Source organism: Anser anser (assembly GCF_964211835.1).
Source record: "Anser anser genome assembly, chromosome: Z".
Classification (NCBI taxonomy): domain Eukaryota; kingdom Metazoa; phylum Chordata; class Aves; order Anseriformes; family Anatidae; genus Anser; species Anser anser.
Window position 1 is genome coordinate 11,421,637 of NC_139723.1, and position 21,522 is coordinate 11,443,158.

The 21,522-nt window shown below is 45.8% G+C and overlaps 1 protein-coding gene and 1 long non-coding RNA gene across 14 annotated transcripts in view; one reads left to right on the plus strand and one right to left on the minus strand.

Annotated features, from left to right (window-relative positions):
• PALM2AKAP2 (PALM2 and AKAP2 fusion) overlaps positions 1-11,747 on the plus strand; it is a 258,689-nt gene extending 246,942 nt beyond the window's left edge. For 6 of the 13 annotated variants that reach the window (XM_083818095.1, XM_083818099.1, XM_083818101.1 and 3 more), the window contains 2 exons: positions 822-1,000; positions 8,275-11,747. In XM_083818095.1, the coding sequence (XP_083674221.1) occupies positions 822-1,000; positions 8,275-8,367 (272 nt within the window). In that variant the 3' untranslated portion in view covers positions 8,368-11,747. The other 7 variants (XM_083818094.1, XM_083818097.1, XM_083818100.1 and 4 more) reach the window with 3 other exon arrangements.
• On the minus strand, positions 8,506-18,930 carry LOC310889883. Its single transcript, XR_014576867.1, has 2 exons — positions 13,802-18,930; positions 8,506-13,702 (listed from the first exon to the last, which is right to left on the minus strand). It is a non-coding gene; the product is annotated as an uncharacterized lncRNA (long non-coding RNA).
• Positions 18,931-21,522: the final 2,592 nt, after the last annotated feature.

A 21,522-nucleotide genomic window follows, 5' to 3' on the forward strand; every position in this document is an offset into this window, starting at 1 on the left:
CAGAACAGGACCCCCACACCATATTCCCACATTCCCACAACCACTGCCTGCCCCTGTTGTCCTCATTCTCCCCCCCCAGGGCAAGCCAGGCTCTCCTCCCTGGAGCCACCAACGCACAGTCTTCTGCCAGCTGGATCCTTGTGTGGCGATGAGAAGCACAGGCTGTCCTCCCCAGAGGATGCTGTCCCGCCAGCATCCACCCCCAGGACAACCCTCAGCTCTCCTGCAGCTCCTTGCAGTAGCCTTCTCAGTGTGGCCATCTGCAGCTTGCAGGATATATTCCAGGGGAGAGTAACATCAGGGGCCTACACAAAGCCTTGAGCTCTTACGAGGCAGGTAAAGAGCACTGGAAGAAGAAAAATAGCCAGCACTGTTTAGCCAGACTGCCTTCTCTGGACATCTAATACACAGTGGTATCCAGTGCATGGTATCGTCTGAGGAAGAAAAGAAATCATCTTGCATTTTTCCAGTATCTTACATACATTTCCAGATCACCGAGGTGAGTCATGTAGGAGATAGGCCAGCCAGATCCTCCTGTAAACGGTGGTTGTGGGTTAAGTCTGCCTTGTGTCATGTAGTAATTTTTGCTGGGTTTTGTAGAAAGGTTTTGCAATATTTTGATGTAGTGGATTTCAGGAAGAGGGGGAGTGTTTTAAAACCCTTTGACCATTCTGGTTTATCAGGTTGTTTCCTAAGCTTCATTCCAAACTGCTTCTTCACTCAAACCCTGCTAAAAATGCTTCTCCAGCTGTCTTCTTTTGGTAACAACTTGGTGAGTCCTTGACCTTAGATGAGATTGTTCCTTTTCCATGTCATTGCAGGAAAGATTGAGAAAATCAAGCCTCCTCCTTCCCCCACTGCAGAGGGCCCCATCTCACACCCCGACCTGCCGTCTGAGGAGCCTGTAGGAGCCCAGCGGCCCAAGAACTTGATGGAGACCCTTTTGGAGGATTATGAAACACACAAAACCAAGAGACGGGAGAGGATGGATGACAGCAGTGTAAGTGAACTTTCCTTTTCGGTGTGTGCTGTGTGACAGAGACCATGATTCACGAGAATCATGATTTGGAGAACAAAAGTATGTATTACCCTAGAATCTGGTCAGATCACCTTGCAGATGTTTTAACGGTTGTAACGCATTGTAAGGGCCAGCATGACGGAAATGGAAGGATGAGGGCTACTGGGGTGGGAGAGGACGTCTCAGTGCAAATATCAAAGGCAACTCAAAAAAAAATCCATTTTAATTAATTAAGTTAATTAAATTAATAATAAGGGCAGTAGGCAGCTGCCAGTTATTTTAATTCACACACCATGAAGACCTTCCACTGTGTTATTGTAGCAGCTCTTTGAACTTAATGGATCAGATCTGTATCCATGCCTTTGTTCATAGACTCCCAAAGTCCAGTCCCAGCATGCTTGGGATTCAGTGTAAGTGGATAAATTCCCTACGAGCAGTCCCTTGGAGAACCGGACTGGGAACATCTCAAAAATTAACTTGGATCCTTCAGTGTGCAGCATACCGTTTCCCACTGGAGTTGTTGTCTTTCTCCCACACAAATAGAAACAGAAAATTGGCCAGAATTTCAGTCTGTGAAATTGGTGCCTGCATTTCACTTATTGCTGTAGTAGAGTTCAACCCAATTAACATCTTCTTTACTGGAGGCAATAGTAAGAGGAGCTATGAATTTCATAGCTGGAAGTCCCAAAATTCAGGTGCATACATTGCACAGCCTGTTTCCCAAGAACGCACAAGATGTTTCTCCTTCATACTCATTACTGCTGTGAGTAGTCAGTGCAGAATGTAGTGAGACATAAAGTGAGATATAAAACTTCTTAAATGGACGCGGTTCTTGTTTTGTGTTTGCTGAAGCAGCCAGAGCCCTCCAGGCACTTCCCAGAGACATCAGAACGATGATCCCAGGTGCAAGGAGCTCATGCTCCAAGCAAACTGCTTTCTAGTAACTCTTAGTAGAGGTAGAGTCTCATTAGGTATATAGAAGTAAGTGAAGGTTTGTAATGTGAATACCAGACTACACTGGTCTGGCAACTCCTATTCTGTACTGGTGAATATTATGAAGTGGCACAAGAGAACCAGAAGGAGTGAAATGTGGAGGGGTCCTGTTGCTTTTCTGCTAAAACATAGTAGGAGGGCTGACTTGAAGCACAAGCAGATGAATTCCCAGTACACACCAGAAGCTTTCTGGTCCCTTCTCCTGCTGAAGCTATTGAAAAACTTCCATCAGCTTCACTGGAGCAAGACATCGTTGTCTGCTGGGCTCCTGTTGTGGCATGGGATGTGAGCTGGCACACGGTGATGAGTCTTGCTCCCCTGGCCAGTCACCTGGATGGGGTCTTTGAGAGGTTCAATGTCCACGTTCTGAGCACACCAAGCAGTACTGGTCTATAGGGTTTCATTTCTCCGTGCATACAGTGCACCAAAAGGCTAGAGTGGTTTCAACAGGACAACTGCCCTGCCTCTCCCTTAGATACCACCACCTTCTGCTTCATGTCTGGCTTGGGAGGTTACAACAGGGCAGCTCTGGCTGGGGCTTGCAGGTGTTGCCCTTCAGAAACAGAAGGCAAATCAGGAGCAACTGCTCTTGGAAGAATCTCACTGCTCCAGCAAGTGGGCAGTTTCTTCCAAAGAGGATGTGTAGGCTTCAGCAGGTGAGAAAAAGAGAAAAAGCGGCAGCAAAAAAATGAGCCAAGCGCTGACAGTAAACAAGACTGAGACTGGCCAAGCAACGTTATTAAAAAAAAAATGGACTAATGTTTTTATTTTTTTTTTCATGACACCAAGTTGCTTGAAATCCTGTACTCTGGGATGTGCCAGTTCTTGCAATTTCTTTATATTGTTCTTGTTTCCTAATTGTAACATGCTTGTTCAATGTACTAATGCTGGTCTTTTCCCTTTCTGCCAGTACACCTGTAAATTACTGTCTAGCAAGGTTACTTCCGAGGTACTTTTCAACTGCTTATTTACTTTTGCTTCCTCTTGCATGGTGGTTCCAAGTGCATGTTGCTGCAGTTTGCATTTTCATGCTGTGTGCCAGTGCTGTTTCATATCAAAAGAGGGATGCAAATGTGCGTGGGGGATATCCCGTCTTATCTCTCATGAACAAATGTTTGTGTGGCTGGTTTTCTAACCCCCGGATTCTAATTACAACTTCTGGCATGGGAGGGGTTGCAATTAAAGGGATGGGAGCTGTTGCCCAGGACTGGAGCGTTTATGACGCGTGAAGCAAGAAATTCTTGCCCTGATCCCTCTTACCATTCAGCTGATGAAGCTGAAGCTGGGGTCCAGGCAACCTCTGACACTGCATGAAACTGCTGTGGCTTTCCTCCATCCCTGATTACAGGGTATGTAACAGTAGCAAAATCTTATGCGTTTTGTAAGGAACCCACACACCAACCTTTCGTCAGTGGAAGAAGAGAGACAGATCTGAGTGCACGGTCTCAGCTTTGTCTGTTTTGTGAGCCTGTTCTCATTCCTGTGCCTTGTGATGTGACAACTGATGGAAGTCCCACTACTTAGCATCAGTGTTGGTCTCAGCTTAGAAGAAATACAGACCTGCTTTAAAAAAGGATATTTTCAGTGACATTTGACATGTTAGCAGGATGTGTGCACAGTCATTATCCCTACAAAGCTGGGCTCTGCCAAATGCAACAATTTTAGGAGCAGGGAGTTGATACAAGCTACAATTTTGCAGTGTTTTTCAGGAACAACCTGCTCAAAAACATGGACATTTCAACTGCCTGTGATTTTCTATGCAGGCATATGTGTAAATCTGGACTTCTCTACGGGTCTTACCTAAACAGATCCTGGTGATGACTGACACTCGTCTGGCCAGCATCAGCATTGCATTACACACACAAACTTTACACTACTTCCCTGTTTCATAGCACATCAGCTGCCTTGAGACAAGTATATGAACATCATCTCTCCTAAGAAGTAAAGAAAAGTAAAATCTATGTCCTTCCCAATTCATTAAATAGTTTACTCTGGGTTTTAGCTCACTGATACTAACCAGTGATTGATCTTTGTGTGGATTATTTATGGGGAATTAATCAGTATAGGAGTAGCATACTTCCAGAAACCTGATATCACACTCAGGCCAGGCCTCTTCTCCCCCATGGTATCTGCACAACAATTTGGGTTATGGCTCACAAGCACTCAGTGATGGTCAGAGCATCCAATGTTGTGTGGGAGGCAGGAGCTAAGGTGTAGATTCAATATGCCTTAGGTTGCCTGTCCACCTTGTAAAAGGACATTAATACAAGGAGAAAGCTGGAAATCAGTGCGCATGAATGGAGATTGGATAGAAGATGTGTCTTTTCAGCACGGCAGCAGCCCTGCAAAGCTGTTGCAGAAGCAGCGGAGCCTGTGTTTAAAGCACGTACTTTTGAAGTTCTAAAGGGACCACTGATAACTGTGTGCTTGCTCATATGCAGATTGTACTTATCCTTAAAACCGTCTGGTTTTGTCCTTAGAAATGAAAGTATTTTCAGATTTACTGGGCATTATTACGAGTTTGCTTAACACTAATCATGCTGTAGGTCACAACTGCAGTAAGGTAATGCTTACGCAGTTTTCTAAGGTTACTGCTGAAAATTTTTTGGTTACAAAATAGATAACCAGCATACTGGATTTTATGGTAGAGGACACACAATTTATGTTGCAGCACAGACCAGCAGCAGTAGTACAGTTACTGTCTTGTTTCAGATAAACACGTTCTGGTTCAGATACTCAGCTCCTCACCGTGCTCACTAGAGGTCTGGTATATCCAGGGATTAGCCCTAAGTAGGTGCAGTACAGCAAATATCTTTGTACTGAAGAACCAGGTGTGTTTTGTCTCTCAGTAGCTGTAGTTATATGTTAAAGCACTTGGTTTTCTGCTCCTGAGCAGGCACAGTCACGTCTGCAGGAATAACCAGTCTGTTTTGTGCCTTCATGCTTTTGTTCGTGCATGGGGCGCTTCCCTGGAGGTGTCTTTCTGCATGGAACTGTCAGAATTTAGTCACTCAGACCTTTGCATTTTCTTTCTTTTGTAGCTTTTAGTTCCTCTGGGTCCAGATGGGAAGAATCAATAAAATATGAAGTTCCAGAAAAATCATTTTGCTTCCACATCAGTCTTGCTGCCACTGTACAATAAAAATTAGCCTGTATTGTACAGTAGTGTGTTTCACTCAGCACCAGCTGGTGGCAATAAATATGCTGTGAACTAAAGCATAGCTTTATTTTGCTTTTTATTCTCATTACCAGTAAGAGAGCAGTTATTATGTGTGTTGGAGGGAGATTCAGGACAGATTGGTCTCCATCTCTAGGGTGGATAGATAAATTAATCTTGCACCTGACAGTGGTGGCCATTTCAGTCTTTTCTTCAAATCCTCAAATTATATTATATCAAATCTGCCAGTAAAGAGCCCTCTGAGATTCTTAGCATGACTCCAGAGCTGTAACCACAAGATCCATGCAGCAGTTTTTTACCGAGAGGTTTCTACAATCTTATGTATCTTGGTACGTGTCCTTCCTTTGCAGCAATTTCTATGCTCCAAATTCTTCCTCTTTTAATGCAGCTTGTAGGCAAATTGCCTTTCCCAAATAGGACATCTTATATCGCATTACTTTTTTGACTGACAAGGCCCAACTACTAGGGCACGGCCAGCTCAGGTCAACAGCCTAAGGACGAGCAAACTGCTTGCTTTGTGACCTTTCTTGAGCTCAGCCACCAATTTCAGACAACTCCAGTTGTGTACTTGTTTTCTCTAGCAGGCGTAAATCTGACACAGCAGGTCAAACACTCCTTTCAGTAAGTTAAAAAGATCCTTCTGGGGTAGCTGCTCAAAAGGATCCTTAGCTGTTAACTACCCGCTTAGGTGTATCTCTGGTATTTGATAATATGCCAGACATCAGTACATGTTTTCCTGCAAAGGCTAAGCCTGTGTTCATTGCCCTCCATGTCTCTGACATAATTCTTCTAACAGTTCTGGTGATGTTTGCAGAAGACAGGCTTCTGGGCACATTTGCGGACAGCTGGTAAATGGAAGAAACCCTGACTTGTCTCTTAAGACAACAATAGGGTGACTGATCTAAAGGTGAAATCTTCAGAGTCCTGACTGTTACAAACACCATCAAAGACCACTGCAACGGGATGATTTCCGGCAAGGAAGACACTGACCAGAAATTGTTATAAATGGCATAAAATCCATTTTATTTTCAGCTAGCACAAACCAACAGGCCAAATTCATAAGACCTCACTTAAATACATCACAACTCTGTGACAGTGGAAGTCTTGATTTGAAACTTGTGCTGGATTGGCTATTTTTTTGTGTTTATTCCATTATCCAGTGGGGAAAACAACAATTTTCTGTGTTTTCTTTACTCATTATCCTTTAGTGGCTTTGATAGTCTCTTGTCTCACAGTATATTCCTGTTGCTATCTGAAAAAATAACATTATTTTTTTCACCCTTCATTGCTAAACTTCAAGCAGCCTCTGTATTTTCCTATTCTGAGAAGATGAGAAGATGATGCCCTAATAGCACATCCCAGTTTTATTTTCTGCATTGTTCAGAGGCTCGGTTTGGGTTGCCTTTCCTTGGCTCGGGCACTCAAAATCCCAGGCACGTAGGTGAAACCTCCAGTCCTCAGCCTTGCAGCTGGAGTAGCTTCAACACAGTGCTTGATGTCTCAGAAGGATTTTTTCACTGACTTTTGGATGAATCGTTAGTTTTGTAGGCACAGTTACCCTCTAGTGGGTGAAACAAAAACTGCTCAACCCTGTTTCCACCTCTGATGGTGGTTCTGCAAAGAGGAGACCTGAGTTTGAGCAAAATCTCAGCAATAAATCCCTCCAGTGGACATGGACCAGATTTGTAGCCCTGGTCAGTGCTGGGAAACAGATGGAGATTTGGCTCATACTTGTCTCTGGTGGATGGATTTTGTCTTTAGCTCTTTGGCTTGTTCATAGTCATACTCAGAACAATCAAGGAAAAAATACACTAATAAAAGCAAGAAAATAATAAAGGAAATAATAAAGTGGACACAACCGACCTCACCTTCAGGACCCGAATGGAGGTTTGGGCTTTAGCGTAAATGAAGAAGTGTTCTTGTTCCTGTAAGCACAATTATTGCCAGCAGTTTCAGCTGACAGTTCAAAGCTGATTTCCTGATATTGTCAGTACAGGAGCCCCTAGCACGTGTGTACTGGTCCAGCCACAGCTTATCACAAGCTGAAAGAACAATTTAGTCTTTAGTTGATTACATTTATTCCAACCAAGTCCTGAGACCTCACCACATCTGGCATTCTACACAGAGGAGTAAAATGGCATCTCTCTTTCTCAAAAGGCCGGTTACTCCTGCGCAGTCATAGACAGTGCAGAGCAACTTTCAGGAAGCAATGAGGACCTGGGGTGGCAAATATTAGTTCAGTGAACGGTCACATGTTGTTGGTTTCCTGGTGGTGGTGCTATTTATTTTTTGTTGTTGTTATGCTTGTTTTTTTACTATCTCTTTAAATATTTTAAAATTTGTCTTCTCTGGGAGGGCTGATTTAAAACCCACTGAGTGCAGTGGACACTGACAGCTTTGTAGTTTGATCATGGGGCTGTTACTCGTTGTCGGTCAGGAAATAACGTTGCTGTGTGCTTCTTCAAGAAGGCCCCAAATCTCCTTTTGGCATACTCCTCTGCTGTTCATTATTCTCAGAGGAGCATATCACATACATGCTAACACCATTTGGTCTGGTCGGAATTATTCTTTTCACCTTGTTGGAACACATATTAAAACCTTCCTACCTAAAATAATTGCTTCTGTATGTGCATGTGTGTGCATATATATGTAATACACAGACTGTAAGTATTTTTTATACATGTGTGTGTGTATATGTTTGCGTGCTTGTGTATGAAGAACATACAGCTGTGCCAGGGCCCATCTCGTAGCAGACCACGCGGGTCCTCCTCGTGTCAGGCCACTTCCCCATGTTCACGGAGTGGTTTTTCACTCCAGCAGTGTTTCAGTTGCGGTGTCTGGGCTGCTGCAAAGCCAAAGACCGCGAGAAGAAGATGCAAGGGTTTGGGGGGCTGCCTAATTTTGCCTACAGGGGTGTTGTGTTGCAGTAAGCATCTCACAGGCTCCAGCGTGTGCGCCCCCCCCTCTGTTACATCAGCAAGCGCTTCATCGCATGCGGCGCCCCAGTTTGCAGAGGAGGGGCACCCCAACGTGGGGACAGGGTGGTTGAGTGACGGGTGTCTTCTCCCTTTCTCTCCCAAACCAGGTCCTGGAGGCCACCAGAGTGAACCGCAGGAAGAGTGCCCTGGCGCTGCGCTGGGAAGCCGGCATCTATGCCAACCGGGAGGAGGACGAGTAACCACGCGGCGGCACCAGGAGAGCAGCTGCGAAACCAAAAACAAAACGAAAACAAAAAAAAAAAAAGAGAGAGAGAAAGGAGGAAAAATTAAACAAAAAAAGCAGCAGCATTTAAATCCGATATTTATTAAATACACAACAAACTTGATGATGCACATAGACACAGAAATGATCCAGCTCCCGGCAATCTTAAAACAACAGGAAAAACGCACCCAGGAAATGCCCCCTCCTCTCTCCCCTGTCTCCCCACTAGGAAATAACCCCCGGGGTGGGGGGGATACAGGGTGTGGGACCCCCTGGGACCGGTGGGAGGCCATCCCCATGGGCCGGAGAAGCGGCTGGAGGGGAAGGCTCGTGCATCCCCCTGGCCAGATTCACAGCCCCCCGCTGGACCCACCTCCAGGTTCTTCTCCTCCCGCAGCCGCTGCACCGAGACTGTCAGCATCACCTCGGCGAACCCCCCCACAAAGACACCACCAAAACACGACGACGTTGCCCTCTGATGTTATTTCTTTGAGGGGACTGAAGGGTTTGGGTTTGGGACTGGGATTGGGGTGGGTTTTTTTTGGAGGGGGGGGTTCTGCTCCCCTTATCTAGTAATTTATCTGTTTAAAAGGAAAAACAAATAAATAAATGGGGAAGCAGCTATTGCAAATGTACAATCCACTAGGCTAAGTAAAATACAGTCCTTGTGTTGCAAACACAAGCCATCACAATTAAGGAGTGGAATAGATGGGGATGAGAGCTAAGCCAAATGGATTACCTTAGCTTTAGGATCCTATACGCTTGCAATATCACCTGAGCTCCAGGTTCTCAGATCATATTTACATAACAAAGTTTCTAAATAGAAAATCTGTATTTAGCGGATTACAACTATTTTTTGATGGTGGGGAGGGAAAAGAATGGCGTATGTGTAAAACCTATGAAGATGGGTAGTTTGAAGTAGAAAGGTAGTGGGAAATGAATACAAATAAAGGACATTTAATTTTTAAATGAGGCAATAATTGAACTAAGCCAGACTCTGGCCTAGGAAGAGGTATGAAATACAGAAGAAAGATGATAGCTACGTCTTTAACTATATTTATACAACATAAAAAGCCTTCGGAGCAGAGTGCTTTGTGAGAGTCTCCAGGTTTCCAGGCAACACAAAAGTTAAGGGGGGAAGTGAGTGAGAAAGATTGAGCAAGGGAGAGCAGACAGAGGAAGAAAAACGTGACTTTTGCCATTCAGCCAGTGTTTTCAGCGCTACAAGCAGACCGTCGAGCCTCTAGTCGTTGCTTAGGCTTGGGATCAGCAGTGAAGGATTCGTGTGCATCTGTGTGTGCATGGGGGCGTGGGTGTGCAGGTGTGCGTGCGCGTGTGCATGCGGGTGTGAGGCGTGTGCAAGAAGTCGTATGGCGGTGCGTGTGTTATTTTCTCCAAGGCTGTTTACCAGCTACAGGGGTGAGTGCTATTTTTTTTTTCTGAAAGGGGATATAAAAACAAGGCACTGAGTTAATGCAGTATTTGTGATATTAAAATTTGACCCAACATGGTATTTGCATGAGTCACAATTGCAAAGTATTGACCAGTTTTGTAAGCTGACAATTAGGAAAAGAAATGTGGTATTTATTCTTGTGCTTTGTATTTGTATGTAGTATAGAGGCTGCGGGTTTACTCTTTTCTTTTCACGCAAGCAATACAATAAGAGTATTTTACAACTGGGAACCATAATTTCTGGACCAGAAATGAACAAGTTTGGGAGGTGACAGAAAAAAAAAAAAAAGAAAAAAAAAAAGACACAGCTTTTTTTCTATATAAAATGTTCTGTCTTGTTTGTAAACAACCAATTATTATTTTGAATTATTTTTAAAACCATTGCCCTCAATGCTGGTCCTCCCTTAAGCCTCTCCTTGGTTTTATGGCCTGCTACACTGTTTTATCCTGAAACGGTGAGCTCATTTCAAGTGAGTACCAATACTGTGAACATACTTCTGGTGCTTTTCTTAAACAAACACAGAGCTTGCAACCAAATGATTTTTTTCCCCCCACAATTTCCTCCAGCATGCTCTCTCTGTCCGCGGACACTACAGCATTTTGAGGCCTATTTTCAGGGAATTGCAGTGGATGTGACTATAGGCACGTGTAAACTTTGTGGATTGTCTCCTTCAGTGCTGTTGAGCAACAGAAAGCCCTGCTGGTCTGTTTGCAGTGAGGAAGGCAGCCAGCTTGTCACAAGGACGCCCTAGCCTGGGTGCAGGGGGGACACCACACGCACATGGGGCAGGACGACCTTGACAGAGGCACCCACTGCCAAGTCCAGGTGACTAGCAGTGAACCGTGGTCCACATCTGGGTGGGTTCAGCCTGGCCACGAGGCTGTAGGAAAGGCAAGCGACTGGTGCTGCATCCCAGCAGGACCGTACGTCACATAGCAGCACCCACGAGCGCTACACACCTGTACCAGGCTCCCTCCACCCCCTGGGCAGAACAGGGGTGAGACTGGGGAAAAGTGTCCTGAGCAGAGGAGATGGCCCTGTGCTCATGGTGAGGTGGTCTTCCATCAGACGATGCTTCCCCTGGTGTGTGCTCCCAGGAACTTGCATCTTTTTCTTTCTTTAATGTGGAGGTCTACCTTTCCCTCCCGCTCTTCTCACTGGAAGCCATTGACATTGACCACCCATCATGAGGCACCTTCTCTTGCGTTGCGTTGACCCCCACCTTGGTCTTTGGATTGCAAATCACATTGCCCCCTGCACCGGAGGCGTGTGGCGTGTCAGTGCCGAGCAGCCAAACCTTGCATCCAGCAGTGTTCTTCTCTTCCAGAAATTATGGACACTCGTCCGCAGCGCGCGTTCAGTGCTGCGACAGCGCGAGTGCTATGCAGGTTACTTGCCTCTTTGTTATTTCATTTGCATGCTACCGAGCTTAGGTGTTTATAAGTATACGCCAGTAATACATATCTATCTATATATAACTATATCCAATGCAACCGAGGAGCACTATTGCAGAGTTAACTTTGTCTCCACAGAAGAAACACTCAGATCCTTTCCCGTGGCAAAGACTGGTTTTAATGAAACTGTGTATTGAGGGATAGTTAAGCATTAGCGTTTGTGATTATAATCAGTTTGGGGTTACAGTGCAGGTTTTCTGAGCAATTTGTTTTAAACGCTGCCAGTTTGGGCTTCACCTTGCTCCGTATTGGCGCTGTCTGAAGGAAAATACAGTAACATTGATTTGTTTGGCAACCAAAAGGTGGCATCCTTGTCATGACTTACCAACCAGTTTCAACAATACCTGGCTTTCTGTATGTTAACCACTTAAATGTTATCCTGCTTCTGTTTTATAGTGACTGTGAGGCCTACAATGCAAGTATATAATTATTTTCTCATTAAAACAGAAACCCGTGTTGTGTTTCTATCCAGCTGACTGTGCCTCCGTGCCCCCGCAGGGTGCGGAAGCAGGGTGGCTGGCCAGCTCCAATGCTTCTTGCTGCTTGCCCATTGCTTCAGCCCCTTCCTGCTCAGCTTGGCCACGAGAGACCCTGTCCCTGCTGGAAAGCCATGGCCACACTTGCCCATATGGGAGCTGGAAGGTGCTAGGGTGTCAGATATGTGGTGGCTGGAGACCAACTGTGGGGGCATGATGGGAACCGGGCAGGCTCACGCCAACCACCCTCCCCATGCCAGGAATATTCAGTGTATATTCATTTAATTACAACCCTGAACACTCCCCACTGGAAGAGGCTGAGGACACAGGGATTCCTGTGGGCGCTGGGCCACGTGCAGTGATTCCCTTGTACCCTCTGTGAGCCCTCCTGCTTCCCTTCCACGTGCAACACCAGAAATGCCCGCAGAGAAAAGTCAAGTGTGGATTTCCTCTCCAGTGAGCAAATCCTGAAGATTTAGACATTGTACAACTCAGGCAGTCATGTCAGTGGGTGGCGGGAATTTTGGCAACAAAGTCTGCTATTAGCAGTTGCTGGTATTTGTTTAATTAGAAACACTTAGGACATCTAAAGTACCTGCCACCTCACTGCGTAGCCAAAATGGCATTTGGCAATCCTTAGGGTATTTTTGCTAAGTAGTTAAGGACTATAAAGGAGACAATTTATCCATCATTTCTGGGGTAGGCACGTATAAGGTGAGTATATTGCACCTCTAAATGCTGCAGGTGGCTTTAAGAGACTACGGTCTTCGCCACAATGAGAAAGCAAATGAGAGGCAGAGGATCTCCTTGGCAGATTTAGCTTGATCTAATGCAGGGCCACAAGGCCAGGTAGAGCCACACTGATGACTACATCTGATTCTCCCCAGACCCTTTTATTTTTTATTTTTAATCTTGCAGGCAGGTGACACATGACCTTCTTTTTCCCATTTTATCCTGCAAACAGGAAAAGCATAGATAGGAACCTTTCAAAAAATAACTTTGCAGCTGTGCTAACCACCCTTCTGGCATAGCCAAGCATGGGAAAGAAAGCCTCTGCTGATATTGAGGAGCACCCATATCTTTGTGCCTTTTCTTTTGTTGTCCCTGACACAACAACATAACAACATAAGCCACACTCCAACATAATGCTGTCCTAGAGCTGGCACCACCATCTCTGTCAGGTTTCCCAGACTGGGTGGAGGCAAGAACACAAGATGGGTTTTCCAGAGCTGTGTGGCAATAGGACATTAAAAAAAAAAAAAAAGTGGAGCACGCACCATAAGGAATCCAAACCTGGGCATAGCAAGCTGTAGCAGAGGAGAGACAGGGCTAGGCAGGACCAGAGCTAGAAATATTAGCATGGATATTAGCTCTGAAGATGACTTTTGATGACGGTCTCATTATCGAATTGACTAGGGTGGGCAGTCCAGGAGTGCTGGCAGCAGGTGGGTCCAGCCCTGTGCTCCTTCCCAGATGAAAAACCAACCAGCATCCTGATGTTTCACATCGTGCAGGACCACAAGGCAGGGGTTATACTGTCATCTTGTCACAATGGCACTAGGGTAAAAACACATTAAAAACAACACTAACAACAAGCATCAATAGAAAAAAAAAAAAAAAATGCCATCCAGACCTCAGGGTCTGCTGCCAGCTCTGTCTGGGCGCTGGTTACTTGGTCACCTAACCCACTGGTTTATCAATAGCATCTCCAGGAAGAGAGCTTTTACATTAAGCATTAATGCCAGAGCACCAGCAGGAGATGGGGTTGCCTCGGTCCCACTGCAGTCCCTCCTAGAGATGTAGCCCCTTTGGCTAAGGTTAACACTGCCTTTCAGGTGTGATACAAATCCTCCCAGACAAACTACCAAGTCACAGTGGTGGCACCAAGGGATGGAGGGAGGCTCGAGGCACCATCCTTCTGCAAGGCATCTGCAAGGGAGGTACACAACGTGGTGGAGTCACTGCTTTGGCATCGTCTCCAGGCCATACAGGTGCCCAGACCATGAAGACGGCACCAGTGTTACTCACACAGCAAGCCCTCCTCAGCCAGCACAAGACGATCAGGGGAGCCACAGCACATCTCACGAGGTTCCTGCTGGGAGACTGTAGGGAATGGGGAGCGCAGAAAATGCCCAGGGTGTGCCTCCTCCTCTGAGAGCTCTTCGGGAGCACCAGAGCTCCCAGACAGCCCTTGCTGGGAGCAACTGCAGACTCTGCATTGCCCCGTGCAGGGACTGTGCGGTGCTAATCTCTTGCTGTGGGGAACATTGCCAGCTGGGAAGGTGTCTGCAGGGGATGGGGGGAGAGCTGGAGGCGAGGCTGTATTGCAGTGCCAGGGAGGATGCTTAAGTAGATATGGCCCCTGTAAGTACTTCCTCCTCTCGTAGCATCTCTCTCTGCCTTACATTAAAATGAGCAGAGCCCTCAAACTGCATCTGAACAAGGAGGAGCCAGGAAAGTGCTAGCAAAACAAATGGATAGGGACGTAACCCTGGTGAAGTGCTCATGCAAGGCTTTGGAAGTGTTGCAAGCAAAAGAACCAGTTATTAGAAAGGAGGGAAGAGCCTGAGCGTCTGTGAAGTGTCACCTCAATGGAGAAAGGTGGAGTTCCCTGGTATACAATGGAAACTGACTTGCCAGGCAGCTCTGTCACCCCCACATTGTGTGGAGGAGGCAGGAAGTGCTCGGCCCTAATTAATAGGGGTGAAAGAGGGAAGGCAACAAAGTAGGGCACTTGCTTACTCACTGGTAAGGCTTGTCCGCCCCTAGGAGCATGGCTCTGGGCCACAGCACCAGCCCACAGCAAATCCAGACACTCAAAGCTGTACCTTTTCCTGTTCCCTCCCATCTCCTTGCCCTTTGCTGTTCTCTCCTGGTTTCCATGCAATCCTATTCTCACCCAAAACAGCTGTTTTCAGGTAGCAAGATCAGATGGGCCCCATGAGCATGAGGATCTCACCCTGCTCCCATTGAGTCTCATGGGATAGAGACACGTCCCCCACCACAGGTCTTTTACTGACCACCTCTGCAGGCCCCACCAGCCTCCTGTGAGGCCTGCTCCCAGGTCGATTCCCTCCCTCGGGTATTTTTGCCAAAGGACCCTGCGGAAGATAAACAAAGACCCACAAGACAAACCTTAAAGTGGACCAGAGGCAAATGTACCAAAGCACTAGGATACCTAAATACCTCAAAAGTCCTTTTTCTTTGAGGGCTACACAGCACTGAAACCATCTGCAAAACAATGATGTGGGCTTGTGTCAGTGCAGCATAAGACAATGCAGGCATGTTATTGGGGTTGATCTGGAAGGGTGTTGGGGCAGAGCCAGGTGAAATGAAGCCTCTTGGTTGCATTATTCATGCCAAAAGGAGCGTGATTAAAGCTTTCCTTTAATTCTGTGTTAGAGGGAAACAGCTCAGCCAAGCTCCAGCCATGGAAGTCTCCAGAGAAGGCAGACTGAGCTTATGTAAGGTAGAGAGGGTTTTTTCTAAAGGGGAAGTTAATTGCAAGTTGTGGTACTTTCTGTACAAAGAAAGTGAAAATTTCTGGCAGGAAGAGGGGGAGAGATGGATAAGTAAAGCAGGTCAGAGGGGAGTGTTATAACAGTGGAAAACAGAAAGACAAATAGGGAGAAATCTTGCTGATAGTAATTTATTCATGCGGGGAGCCATTTCTGAAGCCAGCTGAAAGCAAGTTCGGACCATGTTTGAGCACGGTTGGAAGCTATACAGCAACAAGCATATTTAGCCAGCTCTTTGGAAACTAGACAAAAAGCTCTGCCAGTTACAGCACAGGTTTCATGTGGTGCCAGGTCCAGGCCACGCTGGTGCAGGACAAGATTCATCCCAGGTGTCCGTCCCAGTCACTGCCTGTTGAGTCAGCCTTCAGCAAATGGAGAAAGGAAAGAGCTGAATGATAGCATTGTCCTGTACTTTACAGGCATGCAGCTTCTTTGAGCTTAGAAATTAAAAGATAAATCAATATAGTCTGTCCAAGCTTTGCAGGATGTTTCCAAGGAATTTACTATTGAGATGCTTCAGTGCCAAGGGATCAAGGCAGCATTTCAGTACCCTAAAGGGCTTGATTTTTCAGATCTTCCTTAATCTCTCGTACCTTTCCCACATAGAAGTATTAAATCAGTGTGTTTTTAAACGTCAGGGAGGTCATTCTCTGGCTTTACTCCTAGGCATCTGCCCACTTTGCCCTAGACTGCCTTGGCCATGTGTCCTTGTGGAGAAGCCTGAAGGCTCGTGGCCAGACAGCTGTGCTCTGTTCATCTGGTAGTGGCTCCCACTGTCACTGTGGAGGTGACGTCCAAGGGCAGGGTCATCACTGGCACTCAGACAGAGACCAAGGTGCCCTGTGCAACACCGTGCCAAAGCGGGTGAAGTGGTGGGGGGAATGTCTCCTCACTGCTCACATGCAGTTTCAGGAGGTATGAAATTTCTTGGAGAAGCTTGCCAGGAAAAGTGGAGTTTGCAGCAGGAAGAAGCAGCCCTGCTCTCGACCACCACGGCCAGTTCGGCAGCAATACCACAGGGCATAAAATCCAACCCTTAGCTCGGTAAGGATTTGAACGTCACAGAGAACTGAAATGAGGGGGAAAGAATAACAAATGCCAGTTACAGCAGCTGTCTTGCCACACAGTTAAAATTTACTATTGTGTATATATTTATTCATGCTTCTTAGACATTGAAGAACTGCAGCCTGGAAAAAGTTAGCAGCAGGAATATTGCTGGAAAGCTTCCCAGTCTTTCTTGTTTCCCTAGTACCTTTTACCCAATAGCCCTCTTCAACTCCAAAATTTTCCTCAGAGGAAGGGAACCTTCAGAGGAAGAGGAGCAATATTTTAGTCCCGTTAATGTATTTTCATACACATACTGGACTACTATGGATACACAAGGCTGTTTGTGACTCATTCACTCAGTACTGTCTGCCTAGGAGGATGCTTGCTAAAATCTTCCTGAGCAGTATTCAATGAGATCCACATTGCTATACCTACAAGAGCTTTCTCTGGAGCCTGGAGCTTTCTGCTGGAGCACCTTGTCTGAGGCAGCGCTGCTGGCCCTGGGGACCTGAGGCATGCCTGCCCTTTGGGTGAAGTGAAGGTGACACCTCCACACAGGATTGCAGAGCCCTATCTGATGAAGATAACTCCATCTGTGCCATTCTCCACCAGTGTCCTGCAGGGGAGCAGGCAGGGGTGCAGTCCACCATAGCCCGCCATGCACCCTTGTGGAGGAGCACCTTCAGTTTTACATCACCGCATGGAGCAGAAAACAACTGATTCCTCTGCCCTGACATACTGGGATGCTGGCACCTTCCTCTGCTGTCGCAGGGACCTCTCCACCCTGCCAGCCCCAAGCAAGCACCCCAGCCTCTAAGGTGCAAGACAGATAATTATCTAGGTGTGGCTATGGTACATTTTAACAAACAGCGCTATCCCTCCTCGTGATGCGAGGTCGCCTGGAAGCCCTCACCTGCTGCTGGGAAGTGTTTGCAGTGAGACAAACAGTGACACACAGGTGATGCTACCATTCCACAGCCTCATACCCTGAAACCACCTCAGGCTGAGCTGGGTAGTTGCCACCAGCCTTGAGGGGGGCAGTCCACAGAGGATCTGCCCAGTCACAAGCAGCTGGTACTCTGTAGTCAAGGAAGATGTTTGAGAATTTGTTCTTCTGTTTTGGAGCTGTGTTTTTGTGTTATGTTTGAGCTGAAGAAGTTCAGTAAACCCTGCTGGAAGAGCTGCCACGTGGAAAAAGAGGGTGGTGAAGCTCATAAGTCACACCAGAGTAAGCTGCAAGATATGCAGCTCTCAGGCTGTATGTGGTTTCTTGTTTTATTGTTGTTTTTTCTTTTTTGTTTGTTTTTGCTTGGTTGTGGGTGGGGTTTTTTTTTTTGGCATTTTTTGTTGTTGTTGTTTTGTTGTTGTTGTTTTCCAAATAAATTGTGAACACTTTTGACAGGATGTTATGCATAACACAGCCTGGAAAATTTAAACACCCAGTGATGAAAACCATAGTCGTCTTTCTTGCCAATTTCTTTGTTCAGGACCTAGCCCAGTAGAGTGTGCAGAGACTTAGAGGCATCAGTTAAGACCTGCCTGCTCTAAACCTAAGGGGTGGATATCACTGAGGGTCTTCTGCAGGTGGTGGCCTCAGCCCATCCTTCACTTGCTTCTGAGATGTAAATTTGGCCATGCACAAGGCTAACATGAGATTTCCTGATTTTTCCTGTGCGACATGATTTAGGTGTTCCTGCTCCAGCAGGGGGATTGGACTAGATGATCTTTCAAGGTCCCTTTCAATCCCTAATATGCTGTGATTCTGTGATTTACAGTGTGAAAACAGCCAGATTTCCAGGCAAGGGTGTCTCCAAAAGAACTTAACTTCAAAGAATACTTCCACCTGCCCTCCTCTCCTCAAAAAGAGGAAGGTTAAACAGAGCACTAAGAGGTACAAAAGCATGAGAGACAGCCTGTGTCTTCAAGCATTCACAATGCTCTCCTTTTCTCAAACGCCTTATTCTTTAAACGTTTGCAAGCTTTTCAGTACCCATTCACCACAGCCATAAACATTTCTAGACCTACATTAAAACAAACAAATGTGCAAGGTATATAAACAAAATTATATCTAAATAGATTTGCAGAGCTTTCGGGAGGGGAGGGCAGGTTTGGGTTTAGAATTAGGTTTTTACAGATCATTGTCTGTAGTCCATTTGGTAGTAAAATTTTTTAATAGTCATCTTTTTGCAATGGTTATTCATCTTTCCAAACTGGACATGTTTCACTTTATTCAACACAGTATAGATTAAGTTTCAGTTCTAGGACAACTTGTTTCATCTCATTTCTTAAGTCCATCACTGCTTGCACACTTGAACTTTGTGGCACTTGTGTGCCAAATCCATGAAAAGTAGGATATGCTCCAAAAAAAAATCATTTAGTGTAAGTATTATCTGGTGCTTATCTAAAAACTACAGCAGGATTCATCCTGTGGTCCAGCTGATCAAGCAGATGCTGAGTACCGCAAGGAGCTTTTTCCCTGTCTCCATGCAGAGGATTATTGTTAAGACATACAGTTAACTGTCAGCACTAAATTGCCTAAATTCCTTGTGCTAGAGAAAAAAAAAAAAAAAAAAAAAGAAAAAAAAAAAAGAAAAAAAAAAGGCAGACGAAGCAAAAAGCACATGTAGAGGATGCTGGGTTTTGTTTGTCCAGCAGAGGGAGAAGCCCAAAGGAGACTCCAACCAGGTAAGCAGAGGACTCCGAAATAAGAAAAATAAACAAAACCCTGACTTGGAGGGGTGAAAGCAAGATAATGCAGGTTTATGGTGCTGCTTTATCAGCCAGATCTGTGCCAAGGGAAATAAAACCGTGCTGATGTTTCCAGCTTCTCCAACGGAAGGAAGGCTGGTGAGTCTCCCCTGCCCTGCCATGCAGAAAACCCTTGGTCCTGGGGGCTGCAGCATCTGTCCTCAGCACCAGTGCATCCCTGGAGGTTTCTCTGAGGAGAAAATTCTTTCTCTCTAGCTTTGCAGCCTTCCCACAGGAAGGAGGCACACAGCCAGAGGAGCTGGCATGTGCGTGCACGTTGGCTGGGGCTGTGGTGAGGCCTTGAGGCCCTGGGGAGCTGGGAGCCGTGTGTCTGCATCGCCTGTGGCCTGGGCCTCTGGTGAGAGGTGTCAGAGACCACACGCCCCCGCTGGTGGTCTCAGTGTGTCATCTGGTGTCACTGTGCCTCCTGAATGCTGGATAGGAAGCCCAGGGGTCGCAGTGTCTGAGACACCTCGTGGTGCACCCCTACAGGGGCCCTGCACCATGCAGAGTCCTTCGTAGGTCCTGGTCCCCGGTGAGCCACGGGGACGGAGCAGAAGCTGGTGCCCGTGTCTGCAGGAGGTGGGCTGCCTTGTAAGCACCAGCCGGATAGGAAGCCGGGCTCCAAACCACAGGGGAGAGAGCACAGCTTGGCACTGCAGCTTGCGGTCATTTTTGAGGAAGGTGCAGTTTCTGTAGAAAAACAGATCTTTACTGAAAGAGCTGCTCCTCCCCATGGTCCTCAACCAGCTCTCCTCACCTCCTGCAGGGCAACACTGCGGTAGTTTCATCTGGGATCAGGCCTGAGCATGCTCCCATTCACATAACCATGAAAAAAGGTTTAAAAAAAATTCAGTGTATCGGAACACATAACATGAAACACCCGTACTTGGTCAGACTGACAAAACTCCACAAGCTGGTGTGATGTGGTGTTGAGCTGGCCTCAGGTGGGTGTCCAGGCAAAATGGCTGTAGGGTGGGATGTCCTTAAACACCATAGTCCTTTTCCAGTGGTCTGTACCACTGTATTTTTGCTTTTAAACTACTCTCAGCAATTCTGTAGATGCGTTTTATTAAATGTCAAGAGCCGCTCTCTTAAGGCTCCGTTCTGTTAATTCTGCACAAATATATTTTAAAGCAGATGCAAAAGTCCCTTTAAATATTAGTAAAATGAGAACTGGGCTTCATGGAAAAGCTGATTATAAAGAATGGCAATTTTGAAATCTTTGTGGGATCAGATAAATATGATATTCATGCAAAGTCTTTTGCAGTGGGAAATATTCTAGGGCCTGTGTTAAAATTATATTGCATTTGTATTGCAATTGCTGAAATAAAATTATACCCTTCCATGAGCACTTGCTCTAAAAGGCACATTTAATGAGAATGAACACTCAGAATATCCTGGAAATATCTATGTAACTCATGAGATCACTAATGGCATTTAGCACAGTTCATTAGCTATCTGGGCCCAAATAGCATTGAGCATAGCACAGTATCACCTAAATGTCAAGAGCGTCAGATGAATAAGCCAGACAGCCTGTACAGTCAAAAAAAGTATGGAGGGATAACATCCCATATTTAACAGCTGAGAAGATCTGCATACTCTTAAGACCAGTGCCTGCAACATTCCTCTGCACGCCAAGATAACCGATACCCCAAATCAAAGCTAGATCAGGACAAAGCTGTTTATCGTTCCCTCTACTGTCTGGCAGTAGATACAGGGCTCCCTGGATGCAGCGAAGCGTAGCAACTCCTCTGGTTGCATTTGTTGACTGAACTGGTTCCAGGCTGCTGCCAAGGGGTTTTCAGTAAGGCTGTCTGGAATTTCCATCCTTTGGAAATATTCCAGGCTTTGGAGAAAAAGATTCGTCCCACTTCTGAGCAAAAACTAAAGAAACTATAACATCTCTGGCAGAAAATATGAGGAAAAGGAAAAAAAAGAAAAAAGAAAAAAAACAGTTGGAACAAAACAGATTATATTCTACAGCTGGCTAGGGGTCCTTTCGTCTGTTAAAAGAAAAATTTCTGGTGAAACTACAGTTGTCTAGCAGCAAATCATTCTAGCAGACAATTTCTCGCTCCTTTCTGTGTTAGTTCTTGGGATTGTTGTTTCCTCAACTTGAAATCTAAAACAAAAATTTTTGCATAAGTGGACTAGGAGTGAAAAAATGAAACTCCTGAGCCATGAGTACACAGGCATTGAGTAGATGCCACCTGAGTCAATACAGAGTGCAACAGATGGGGGTTTTAACATTGTTCTAGGAAATTAATCATTAATTTATTTTTTAAAGTCATCACCATAAATCTTCCCAGAGCAGATTGTTACTCTGCCTGCTATGATTCACTAAGCCAGCGCAGGGTGAGATCATTATAATTTCAGTTAGCATTTCTGAGGCTGCTAATTATCCCCCAAGTGTTTCCTCCAGCTAGGGACACA